The sequence below is a fragment of the Platichthys flesus genome, chromosome 12, assembly GCF_949316205.1.
Source record: "Platichthys flesus chromosome 12, fPlaFle2.1, whole genome shotgun sequence".
In the NCBI taxonomy this organism is placed as follows: Eukaryota; Metazoa; Chordata; class Actinopteri; order Pleuronectiformes; family Pleuronectidae; genus Platichthys; species Platichthys flesus.
In genome coordinates, this window is record NC_084956.1 from 11,122,740 (window position 1) to 11,136,135 (window position 13,396).

The window sequence follows — 13,396 nt, forward strand, 5'->3', positions numbered from 1 at the left end:
TTTCTTGGAAGTGCTCTTGTTAAGAGGTCCGGAAACATCCGCTGATAGGAATCTGGGTCCTCTGGTGGGCTTTATTTTCTTTAGAGTTAACTGATAGAAGGGACACACTTTTCCTTCCCCTCTGTCCTCAGCCCCCCCCCCCCCCCCCTTCTGCCCCTCTCGGTGAGTGACTGTCTGTGCTCATGCCAAAGCAAAGAGCCATTTCCTTTGGACTCTATCTGCCGAGACTTTAAGAAAAACAGAGCTGAGGAGAAGCAGAAGCTCTCGCACATATATCACCTTAAATTGCACACACATAAGTGAAGCTACTCATGGGCCCAATTACCATTAAATACCTACGTTCCACTGCCACCAGTACAAACATTTCCACAGATTTTAAACACAGGCCCAATGCTTTTTCCGTGCAGACTCTTTCCTCTAAGGGTTCATCCTTCCTTCATCCTCATTAAAATAGAATTTATTGCAACCAATGTCTTAAATCCCTCGTTGTGAATGAAAACGGAATAGTTGGCTAAAGTTGAACTGAGAAGCTTTGGAACACCTGTATTATCAACCGGCTGCTTATGTTCTTTGACTCGTCTGACTTTCCCCCACAAGTTCACCGTGTTCCCAGCTCTGTAAATAAAATGTTCCAAAAGGACAGAGGCCAAAATTACAATAACACGACCCGCGTTGTAATGAAACCTGAAATTATCCTTTAACCTCTGGGAGAATTTAATGTGAAATGAAGAGTGAGTAATGGAAAACCTGATGCAGCCACAGGGCTGTGAGTGGATGATTGAAGCAAAGAGAAAGGTGATGGGAAGTGTGAACATTTACACTCACCTGGGATGAAGTACTGCTCTTTGGCTGTGATGGAGAAAAGAAAGAGGGACGGGTGTCAGTGAGCATAGCTGTGGCGACGCTATGCTTCAGAACAGTCATATATAGAGTTTATATATGACGACTCATGACTCAACGTATGACAGATAAACAGAGAAGCATCACACTGTCTCTGTGTATGATCGATGGTGGAAAAAAAGGAGGTGGTCAATATTTGGCTGTTGCTAAGAACGAGTGGCATGAGGGGAAGAGGGGGGAAAGTAAGAAAGAAAGAAAAACAAAAGAAGGGAAAAAGGACACAAATGAAGGAGAGAAACACACGTGCACTCCCGTCTTCACCAGGTCTAGCCAAACAAACGAGGCTGTAAAGGAGTGTGAAACCTCAGCAGTGCAGACTGCCAGACAGCATAGCACGCTGCATAAACACAATAGTGGGCCCAGGGGGGTTGGTGGTGCAGAGGACTGAGGGGTTAAGGGGGCGTGAGGGAAACTTGAGCCTGGCAGGCAGAGGGCGATGAGTGGGCGAGGAGATGGAGGCTGTGAGGGAGGGCAGCCGGAGGTTGGCAGAGGGCAGGGGGGGGGGCACGTGCAGAAACTCTAGCCGTAGTATACCCAGCCTCGCCTCGCCCGGTGATCTCAGCCCAGTGCGGTTTGCATGTGAAACCAGACTCACTACGTGGTAATATGGAGAGGAAATGGAGAGACAGCCAACAAGGCCTCTCCCCTCTGCCTCAACTTTGTCTGGGGGGAGATATTGATTGAGGAGAAGCGGCACGGCAAATGATGGGCCGTGTAAAACCTTCTGCCAGGAATGATCATTCATTACATGTGGTATGAGGTGGAGGGAGAAATAAGAGATTAAAAAAAAAAGCCACTCCGAGAGGAGAAGGTAAGAGAAGAGACAGGTAGAATAAAAAACACCAACATCTGACAGACAGAGAGCCCAGAGGAGACATGAGAGACGACAGTGACACAGAGGCCCCGGCCTACCGGAGCAGCGGAACTTCTTGCTCTTGATCTGTCCGATGCGTTTGTTTGCGAGTCTGCGTGGGCTGGCGCAGCGGGCACCACTGGTCTCAATGGGGTTGGAGCGCAGGTAGTCTGCCAGCCACTTCAGGTTACAGTCACAGATGAATGGGTTCTGGGCCAGGTGACTGGAGGAGAGAGAGTGAGAGAGAGAGAGAGAGAGAGAGAGAGACAATGAAAGGAGCATTAATGAAAACTGCTAAAAAGTACTAAAAAGTAATATTGTTATATTTAAACATAGGCACCATATACTTAGAACTCTAACCTGGAACCACAATAACCCGTCTTTGTAGGTGTAGATTAGCAATAATTTATCACCATTTTTTTTTGATTTGATTAAATTCATATCCTAATATGAGCTCACCATGTTAGAGTAAAAGTGTGACATTTTGGCATTTCTTTTTTTCTTTTTTCATTTTATTACTCTCTGCAGATTAGATGAGCAACCCTGTGTCTGTACTGTCTATTGGCAGCTGCTGCTTAGCTTAGCATAAAAACAGGAAACGGGGAGAAACAGCTTTCCTGGCTCTGTCTGTCAATAGCAGAGCCACAGCAGATGTTTCCCTGGGATGAGCTGAGCTAACCTGTTTGCCATGCACACGGGAGAGTGATATAGATCAACTCCCCATGCAGCAATAAGGTGACCATAAATTATTTAACAGTATTTAAAGACATTTCAAATTGTTTATTTTATGTATGATAGATTTTTGTGGTATTCTGTGTTTAAAAAACTAATATATGTGGCTTCTGATGCTCTTGTCAAATAGTAAGAATATGGTCCCATACAATACATACCAGTAACATACAGCGCATCACTTTGATAATTTCTGTAAATACTAACGTTTTCATCAGTGTGTATTTGTTTTGTCTTGTGTAGCTGTATTACACTATGGGACATATTACCACTGAACTTGGTGGAAGGATGTGGTCTGGGTCAGAGAAGGACCCATTACATTTTGGTGGGAATTTGGATCATGGGATGGATCCAGGAATTTGATTTGATTTTTCAAAATTCTCCTTGAATTCTCGCGAATATAGGTTTATACATGATTTTGCACATAAAACTTTATGGTTCATTCAGATGCTGCAGTTGAGCTGCTAGTGAATTGCGGATATGTCAGTAAGAAAAATATTCTTACTGACATATCCGACAAATCTCTCAGCCCAGGTTAAAGAATATGTGCTGCCGTCCGATTACTGTAGCCAACTTCAATGACCAGAGGCTGCGAGGGTTTGTATTCAAGTGTATGTTTGACTGTGGTTTCAGAATGCAGGCAAAAAACGAAGCCTCTTTAAGACTTAGACCGTTAAACCCCTCTTTATGCAAAGTGTACGTGTGCAACAGGTGTCTTGCATGTCTTATGTTTACATCTTAGATTTGTCATCACGCTATGTGTTTCAGACTTTGTTGGACGTGCCACCGTGTGGGTCCGTTTTGATAACAGCGTGCGGTTGTGCCTTGTTTATTGGATCAGAAAATAGGAGGCCTTCATTTGGACTTGGAACAGTGGTGGTTGCCTTTTTGATCTCCATCTGGCCGTGTATGTGTGTGTGTGTGTGAAGATGATAGATTTACTCTCCTCTCTACCTCATGATTCCATTCCTGTGTTATTACACAGACCTGCGCGTAAACAACTCCTGTGTTGGCTCATGTTTTATGGTGACAGCTCAGTATGTGTCAGAGAGTGTGTGCAGCAGAAGGTCCTTGTGTGTGTGCGTGTGTGTGTGTGTGTGTGTGCGTGTGCGCTTGACTCACAGGGTCTGTATTGCGCGCAGTGAAGTGAAGGTGCCCTTGGCGAGGGTTTGGATCTTGTTGTCGTAGAGCGATAGCAGCGAGAGATTCTGCAGGTCCTGGAAGGCGTTGGCACGAACGCAGTGAATCTTGTTGGCGTTCAGCAACCTGGGAGAAAAGAGTGAAGAAAAAAAAAGATGAGGAGGGAGGGAAGAAGCTTGTCAAAGTTTCTTTATACAGTCATTCATTATGCATGTTAGAAAACTATGCGCAGGCTTTATATGAAGGTTATGACTCCTTCACTGAGTGGGAGGAAAGGTTGCCTGGTTTCCAGTGTACGTTCGCAGTGTGTGTCAGCAGAGAGTGAAGTGTGTGTTCCACTTACAGCAGTTGCAGGGCGTAGAGGCCATCAAACACCCCCTTGGGCAGGTCGGTGATCTTATTTCCATACAGCACGCTGGGAAATCACAACACAGACTCGCTCTAGACACGGGAAACGACAACCAAGTGGATACTTCAGCACATGCATATCAAACAAACTGGGCTCTGGGCCACTTACAGGGAGTTGAGGGAGCGGAGGCCCTGGAAGGCATCGGGGGCTATCTCCGAGATCTGGTTGTTGCTCAGGTCTCTGTGAAGAAGAATTGGAAATTTAGATTTTTGGGGGTGGGGGGGGGGGGAAGTCAACATCGTTTGTTTTTTTTCCTGTGGGAGGTTTGACCCCCTACGTCAACTGGGCATCACCCTCACAGGAAGGTGGGGTGGATGTGAAGCCCCTGTTCGTGACGAGAAGGCAAATGTAGTGTGAGCTGGATGAAGATGAGTTCCAGCTCTCCCATATCTGATGGTGTGTCCCTTCGGGGGATTTGATGAAACGAAGCTGGTTAGAGTCTTGTAGCCAATCAAAACATTTACTTGTATTATTTGTGGCCTATGAACCAGCTTTGTGTTGTATCAGGGTTTGTGTGTACGGGTAAAAATGGGGTGCAATCCAAACCGAAATACAGTGGACTGCCTCCGAACATAGCTGTCGTTAATAGGATCCACAGGCCTCTCCCCACAGGATAACCACTAAGCCCATGTGTCTATGTGTTTATGTGTGCGCATGTGTGTCTACGCGAGCCAACGCAACACTAAATGAGGAACAGTGGGACAGAGAAAGACAGATGGAGAGAGAGAGTTAATGGAGTATGTGGACTGAACTCCAGTCGACTGGATACCTTTGAAGGAAAATCATCATGTGGTGAAGAGGAGGGATATTTTCTCATTTGGGGGGTAACAGTTAAATAAGTACCCATTTGTCTTCTTGCAAAGGACTTGAGGTTTCTTGGAAACAAAAAAAAAAACTGTGGCAAAGGAGCCAACATCTGCAATGATGTGTGTCTGCAAACACTAGTATGTGTGTGTGTGTGTGTGTGTGTGTGTGTGTGTAGGTGTTGTGAGGGTTGGTACGGCATCCATCTCTTTAAGGACTGGTTCACGTGTAGGTCATTCAAACTGGGACAAGGTGAAAGAGTCTGTGTGTGGTTGGCGTTTAATGGGAGGAGGAGGGTCAGGAGAGGCATTGCACACATACCTGCATGCGCCACAAATAAACAAACAAATACACAGACAAGCAGGAAAGTATGTAGAGCCTATTATTATCTAATGTTGCCTCATTACTAATTATTTTACTATTTTCCGTGCACACAATGTGCCAGAAACCAAAATGAAACCCTGCAGAGCCTGACCCAGATGAGTGACCATATTCATCATGAAAGATGAATGCTGTCTGCACACAGTTCGCACTGAGACTGCTGGACATGGGACAGGCCAGTGAGGGCCTGTCCCATGGGAGGGCACCCAGCCAACATTGTTGTTACTAAAAGCAGAAGCAGTAGCAGCAACAATAGCAGGTCGTGTGTGTTTGGAAGACCAGATGGAAGAGAGCAGCACATTTTTCACTGCCGCTAAATCTGGTTTGTGGATGTTTGAAGAAAACCACCAGAATCTGGAGCGTCTCCCACAACGAGGTGTCACTGATAGTATTTTCTTTAGAAAAAAATCAGATTCTGGCTCAGCTCAGATATTTAGGTTTTCACATAACTAACTGGGAAATCCTGAGTTGCTTGATTGAATCCACAAGAAATGGCCAGAAAAATGGCTGTTATAGTTGCACTTTAAAAGATTGTAGTGAATTCCCCTTGAGATTAGATTGAGGACTACTATGATAACACATCAGGTTGTAAGTGCTGAGAATTTTTGTATTATTATTTTATTTTGTTAAACAAATAATATGTAGATTCGGCCGAGATCAAGACAATAACAAAAGACGTAGTTTGATGATGTCACGGAGCACAGTGGAATCATGGGAGTTGTTGTCTTAGGCACAAATCATGTTAATGATAAGGTAATGTATTAAAGTTGTATTCATGATACGCAGCAAATGGCAGTAGTTATTTGTTGTCCCATTAAGTGTGACCGATATAACAGTGAAAGGAAAAAACTGCCAACTGGCTAATTGGCTAAGTGGCTAGCAGCGTGTTTCTCCATCATTTGTCATTTGCCACAGGTAAAGCTTATATGACGCAAAAAGGCGACCAGAACCGAACTTTATTAGCTTGACAAGAACTCAATTTACTCTGATATATTATTTTGTGCCATTTAAAATTAGAAAATGTTCATGTTTGACTGTTATCATGACATAAGATATTTTATCATGTTATTTTTCCCAGTTTGTATGATTTGTGGAGTCCATAACTTTACTCCGACTTTGAAATATGGCCTCGCTGAGTTCACATGGTTCACAATAAATTTCAGCTTGGATTGGGAAATAAAAAAACATTTATTTTTGGGAGAATAAATATTAATTTCCTGTGAGGCTCCACTGGAGCTACGATGAGATAGCAGCTGCTCAGTATTCACCTCGTCTGAACCTCACGCTGTCCCGGGAGTTGAATGATAAAACGGCGAGGAACCCTCTAAAGAAGGGCAGAGAAACTCCCTGACCTTCCGTTTCCTCCGTCGCCCTGCTGGTATGTCGGTCAGGCCTGGTGCTGTTGGAGTTATGGTTTTGGCCGACTGGTGCTGGCTGGCTGGTTGACCAGACAGCTGGCTGACCGGACCCGCTCAGTCTCAGCTCTCAGTCTGTCACCGTTCACTCCAAGGGAGAGCGAAGCCTCAGCCTCATTCCGGCACACTCTGCTTCTCCTCCACCTCCTCCTCATCATCATCATCATCATCATCATCATCATCATCCCAGCCGCAGTTTACAATTTTGCCCGCGCAGGCCCAACACGCACACAAACTGGACACAACACTCACCAGGGAAATACCAGTGCCCAGCAGTGGAAGACGAGAGCTGTTATTAAGCTTGTGTTACATCGGAGTGCTTGTGTTCCATACCACCCTATGTCTGAGAACAAGAATATGTTCTTTAGGCCCTGACAAAATAAATACTTCATGCTCCTAAGCAGCGGAATGAGAGGACTGCCAATTGGCGTTTCTTTTTTCAGCCCTCAACTTCGTGTTCTCATCTGTATTATTTAGCCCTGAGGTGGGTGTACCGCTGTACTTACATCCTACGCAGTTTCTTGTAGGGCGAGAAGGCTCCGGGAGGAACAGACTTAATCCCATTCTGCTCCAGACGTCTGGAGAAGAGACGACAGGGGAGAGGAGAAGGAGAGGAGAAGGAGAGGAGAAGAAGAGGAGATACCATCAGTTAACCAAACAATAGACCTCTCCATGGCAACAGTGCTGAGTAATCCCCCCCCATAACCTCTGACCCTCGGTGATTGGCCTGATTATATTAGGGAGATCTATTCCCCAGCTGTAATAGGTCCAGGCATGTCGGAGTCATAACATCCTCAGAACCAATAAACAATCTGAATACTAAAGTGCTGTGGAAAAAGACAGGGGGGGGGGGGTGGGGGGGGGGGGGGCTCTGTCTTGGTTTGTACAAGGGTGTTGAGGCCTTCAACTTAAAAGTCATATTTCTTCTTGTTATAACATTTACAGTTTCCAGCACTTACGTTCTCACATGACATCCTGAAATCAATAATGATCTGACTGGTTCCAGTGAAATTTGTCTTCATCCTGTGGGTTGTCTGCAGAGTGTTCGGTGAAACCAGTGCAGGGTGGTGAAATATGACTTTACTTGGTTTACACTTTATTTTCCCCCTGTGAGCTCAAGAGCCGCTGACGCAGAGTTGACAAGAACAAGGTTCGACAAAATCTCGCCATAAAAAAACTGCCAGAGAACCAAATGAATATATAGACGAGCATTGCACTCGGCCATTTAATACAGAACAGTCACAAAGTCTAATCAGTCTCAGATGGGCCCAGGGAAACAGACATCACCAAACCCCATTAGTGTGGGCATGCATGTCTGTGTTCTCAGGCCGGCTGCTACTTATGTCCCAGCTCGGTCCCGGAACAATTCCCTGGTGTGGCTGACAGGGGGCTGTTTATCTGCAGGTCAGTTCACAGCTTTTAAAACCGTCCTTAACAAGGCTTAGCAGGGCCCCGGCGGGAGCCAGCTGTGGGCCTGTCTGCCGGTCCCACCGTGCTGCCTCCCAGCAGAGGAGCTGGCGGCGGACCAGGAGGACGCGGCCCTGCATGCATGTGCGAGGAGCGACGGAATCTAAAGACCATCATTTTGCCACCGCAGGAAAAATGTGAAATGTTTTCAAATCTGCAAAACCCCTTGGCAAACCAAACGCTGTTGATAGATTTAACTCTCCGCCTCTTAAGTGTGTGATTTCTTGGCTCGGGACCATTTCCACTTGATTTAATTATTCTGTTCGAGACGTTTCAGATTTATCGCGTGCCTCCCGGGCCTCAGGCTATCGCTGTGTTTATGTCTATTCATGGGGGGTAAATGTTTTGTTAGACATTAACCACAGCCATTTAACGGTTTTGAGTTTCCAAATTTTTCAATCAGGTATCCTTGTCCTTCAGAGGAGTGGCCTCCGTTTATGCAGCGATATGGAGGAGAGTAATTGGCATTCTTAGGATAGCAGTGATTCCAGACCACAGATTCCTGCGGTGGCCACGCTCTCTCCGTCTGTTTTTCGCCTGCCGGTCCCAATGTGTCCGTGGATTTACAGCAGAGCGACAACGCTGTGGTCCCTCTGCCCTCACCATGCGGCAGAGTGTTGGGCCAAGTGGCTTTAGCGCCCTCTCTCATCAGCCCGTCTGTCTGACTGGCCCGAACCAGTCTGGCACTTTACATGCTGCTCTCATGTGTGTGCAGTGTCAGTGACGGCCGCGTACGTGCTGTGGTTTGTCCAGTGTGTGTCAGCATATAGCAAAACCCTCTGGGGCAGGCGAGGGCACAAACCCGCACACAGACACACACACACACACACACACACAAACACACTGCTGGGTGACAACTTTTAAGGCCTCACGTTGTCGCTCGTCGCACTTCGATTTGTGCAAGCAACTTAATCCCTCCAATCAACAAAGGAGCCGTCTGTCCGATTTGCAGAGGAGGAAAATCAATGGTTCCAATCCAATTTATCAGACTGAACATTTGTATGTATGTCTGTCTTTGTGAGTCTGCGAGCTGGTGTCCGCCCAATCAATGCTGTTCATCCTTTTCATTAGGGTCTAAGCATGGTTTTCATTAAGGGGAAACACATTATGCCTTTGGGTATTCACCCAGTCAGTGCGTGTGTCAGAAATGGATGGCAGGACCTCAGCCTGCGAATGAAAGGCGGAGGGGGGAGTTTTTTTTTTTATGGCAGACTTCAGTCACTGCAGACAGAGACTACGGTGCATAGTAATCTGTTGTGGTGGTGTTTAGGCCAACTGGGCCTGGTCTCGCAAGAGAGGAGTACATAAACCGGCTCACATCCTCACAGCCAAAAACACAACGCTGGCATTCATTAGGGGGAGAAAGCAAGGCAGGGAGTTTGCAATTCTCCTATTTGTACATAATGAGAGCAGCATGTGTGTGTTTGTGTGTGTATGTGAGTTTCCGAGTGCCTCATTAAGAAGGCATTAGGCTGGCCTTGATACCCAGCAGCCCGCCTTGCTGTAATTGAAACTGATTTTATAATGAACTTCAAGCACAGATCAAACCTGCTGCACCAAATTACTGAGTCGACTCCACCCCCCCCCCCCCCCCCCCCCCCCCCCCTGTATTTATTCTTTTGCCTGATCTTCGTCCTCCAACCTGCCTGTGGTGATTTGGCAAGCCGAGGGAGAGAAGTGGAGGAGAGTAAAAAAATCCAGAGAGGAGAAGGAGTGAGGAAGAGCGCTGTGTGAAAATAACCTGCTCGATACGGCCCCGATGGGCAGGACAGAGTTTCACCCCGGTCTTGTAAAACATGAATCAGGGCATAGCAGAGTTTATTAGCAGGACGCGGTTAAGTACCAATTACACATGAAGGGCAGGGAGACTTTTAAAATGTCTTTACTCATCTGCTGTGCAGCGAGAATCTAATGTCTATAAAACCTGTTCTTAGTAGAGCCATCGTTCAGCTGTCTCCCTGTTCTCCCATCAGTGCTGCTGGCAACTTATGGGGATCATAGATCACACCAGTCCCCAATGAGACGCTCCACTTGTGGAACATTACAGGCGGAGGTCTACAAATCATGAAACATGCCAAAATCTGAGACTGAACTATTCACATATCGATACACGGGATGTGTGAGAACTTTTAAAATGATTTTAAAAGTCTCAATATATCGTGGGTGGTCATACAATAAGACAAGAACACACAGAAGTGTGAACTGCCAGTCCAAATTTGGAAACTGAGCTCCAGGAGAAATAGGTCAGGGTTGTTGGGGGAACATGGGATCTGTGACTTCCATGCTAGCTGGGTATTTATAAACAGACCCCATAGGGAGGAGGAGACCTAGAAACTTGCTGTGTCCTCCTAAGCACACACATGCTCCTCCAAAGATCATGCAACACGACCGCTGGCTCTCTCCCTCCACCCCCCCCCCCCCCCCTTTCCTCACCCTGCGTAAATCGAGAAGTTACTGTGCCGTCTCATGCGGACTCCTGCCAGGGGGCATTAAGCCACTGATAAAGAGTGTAAGAAGAACCACCCTGAAAAGTCCTGCTGTGCATTCCCATGAATCGCAGAGCGCTGATAGCATGTGGGCCGTAAACAGTTAAGGCCCAGACAGATGTTACGGGACTGATAAAGCGAGGGAGGGATGATGGCAAGGCACTCGCACGCAGTTCACAGCCATCTGAGCCGGTGAGAGCCTGCCGTCTGAGTTTTAATGTCTGCACGTCTCCCTCAGTGAACAGCAAATGGATGATCCCGCTGCCAGGTGATGCATGGTGAGGGGAGCAGGCTGGAACGGCATATAACGTCCATGTTTAAGTTCCCTCAGCCTTGTTAAACCCCTGCGTGAGTACACACCGACAGATTCAAATGGAAATTCATATACACATCTTTAACTCAAACAAGTGCCCTGCGGAGCCAGGCTTCAAAGGACAACGCTGCCGAGGATGTGCCTGTGATTCTCCGAAAGCCTCCTGTGTCCTGTTCTGCTGCTCAATCAGCACTTGTGTGTAAAATATATACATGTCCTAAATATGAATCACGTATCACATCTTATGGTAATGGTAAGTAATCTCATGCATTAATATAACCAAAAACACTACTCTGAGGTGTGCATGATGGATAGCAATAAATACAGATTTAGTTTTATCTGCAAATTTAATAAACTAAATAAAAATTTGATTTATAAAAATGTGTAATAACACATTATCCTCTTGGGGCAAGGGATTTATGTGTGTTCAGATGCCATAAGATAATGACAAAGCTTTAACAATTAATAGTGTAATCCTGTTTTGATACTTATAATGGTAAATAAAAATATGGTATATTTATAAAGGGTTAAGTTGCTTCTGTTCTCAAACATGCCAAGTAGTCTATTCAAAAAGAAACATGAAACTGTTCATGGAATAACCACATAAGGTTTAGAGTTATTTAAATCTATACATAATTGGGACAAAGAGGATAGTGCATCTGTATGTGCTAAATTTGGGCCTCTTAAACATATTTCATTGACCTTAATTGACTTAAATGTTCTGTGCATGCTTACATCTCTGCCATGGTGTCGGGCAGGTTGGCCGGGATGGCGGTGAGACCTTTCCCTCGACAGTCCACGATGTTGTTGCTGCAGGTACACATGGCGGGGCAGGAGCCTCCGCCCGTGCTGCACGGCTGCAGGCTGGAAGACTCCTGGTGACCTGGTGAGAAAAGAGGGAGAGAGAAGAAACTGCGTGAGAGGTGAACGAGGAGGAACATTAGACGAGAGGAGAGGAATGTGCAGCTCCTACAGGTGGATCGGGCTGGTTTTTAAATCTTAGCAGCATGACTTTCAGCTGGATTACAGGGAGAGATTGTTTGCCCGAGGATTTGCGCGGGGACGCGGAGCAGCTCTTTCGCTCAAGTGGAGCTCGAACCGTGTCACCGGCCCTTTGTGCTTGCTTTGTAAAGCGAATGGCAAATGAACACTCGTTCCCCGAGATGTTTTGACATTGAGAGAAAGAAATGAAACATCCTTCTCTTGACTTTATTGTAAAGCCGTACATCCTTGAGAATGAATGGGCAAGAAAGTAGGTTATCTATTAAAGGAGTGCCACGGAGAGGAGGAGAAAGACGTGAACAATAGAGATGTGGGGGGTGGGGGGTGGGGTGGGGGGATGGAGGCGATTGATGGCCTCCCAATAACATCCATTGATCTCGCTGCAAATTTTCCTCCTGAGTCTGCGTTCCCTGGGCGGAATTGATGCCATTCTGCACATTCAGCTTTACAACCCCCCCACCTCTTCACTTCCATTTGTTTTAAAACATTTTCAACTTTTCAATTTGCATACAGAGCGCGCAACCCATCACACTGTCTCTAGACACCTGTTCAAATAGCTGCGGCACTGTCAGCGATGTGGTGAAGAGCGGGCGCTCGCGCTGCCGGTACGCCGTGTTTGGTACGTGTGTTGTGTGCTCGCGCGTGTGTGTGTGTGTGTGTGTGTGTGTGTGTGTGTGTTAAAGATGTGTGTCTAACCCAGATAGAATGAATAAAACAGACTTTTAAATGGCCTCATTTACACAGCATTACTAATCCAAGTTTCAAACCATGAATATTTGATTACCTTCCTATCTATCTATTGCTCAGCTTGTGTGGAAAATACTGGCGCGAGAGAGAGAGAGAGAGAAAAGGGGTGGGGGGTGTAGAGTCGGTGAGAGGAAGACAGAGTGAGTGATGGTGAAAGTCAGGAAATCACGGTGCTCACAACTCCACTCCCTTAAACAGGGAGTTAAGATCGCTGCCAAAACACCCAAACTTTACCATGAGGTCAGCGGCCTCAGCCGTCGGACCATTTAGCTATTGACAATGTTTGAGGTCAGGTTTCATGTCCGTGGCTGAACGGTTAACTGAAGGGAGGGGACGCTCTGACGGAACTGGGAAGCAGGTAAACACAACAAATAGCATCAAGAGTGCGCAGTCGCTCAACCTGCGTGATCTGAGGCCCTGTGATCTGGTAAGGCATGAGGTTTGACACATCTGGGATCAGGTGTAGGGCAGAGAAGAAGTCCCCTCTGATCTAACATGGCACATTTGACAGGTCTGGGATCAGGGAGAGTGCACAGCACAGCTGGAGCGGCCTTAACAATGACAGCTCTCTGACAGGTATACTTGAGGTGAGGCTGTTTGATGTGCGCTCGTCCCACGTTCTGTCTTAGTGCTGTTTCCCCCATTAGATCGTTCCCCCTCCGCCGTCGCTGCCACTCTATTCCCGTCCCATTTCCCTTGTTTTATTTGCTTTCTTCTCTCTCCTCCTACAGCTGCTCTTTCTGTTCTCTC

The 13,396-nt window shown here is 46.5% G+C and overlaps 1 protein-coding gene across 2 annotated transcripts in view; it reads right to left on the reverse strand.

The window, feature by feature from the left end:
* slit1a (slit homolog 1a (Drosophila)) overlaps window positions 1–13,396 on the reverse strand; it is an 87,837-nt gene that overhangs the window by 19,336 nt on the left and 55,105 nt on the right. Inside the window, exons 9-15 of one of the 2 annotated variants that reach the window (XM_062401274.1) lie at window positions 11,633–11,780; window positions 7,138–7,209; window positions 4,140–4,211; window positions 3,966–4,037; window positions 3,605–3,748; window positions 1,813–1,976; window positions 826–849 (exon numbers count right to left, since the gene is read on the reverse strand). In XM_062401274.1, the coding sequence (XP_062257258.1) occupies window positions 826–849; window positions 1,813–1,976; window positions 3,605–3,748; window positions 3,966–4,037; window positions 4,140–4,211; window positions 7,138–7,209; window positions 11,633–11,780 (696 nt within the window). The remainder of the gene's footprint in view (window positions 1–825; window positions 850–1,812; window positions 1,977–3,604; window positions 3,749–3,965; window positions 4,038–4,139; window positions 4,212–7,137; window positions 7,210–11,632; window positions 11,781–13,396) is intronic. The other variant, XM_062401275.1, reaches the window with a different exon arrangement.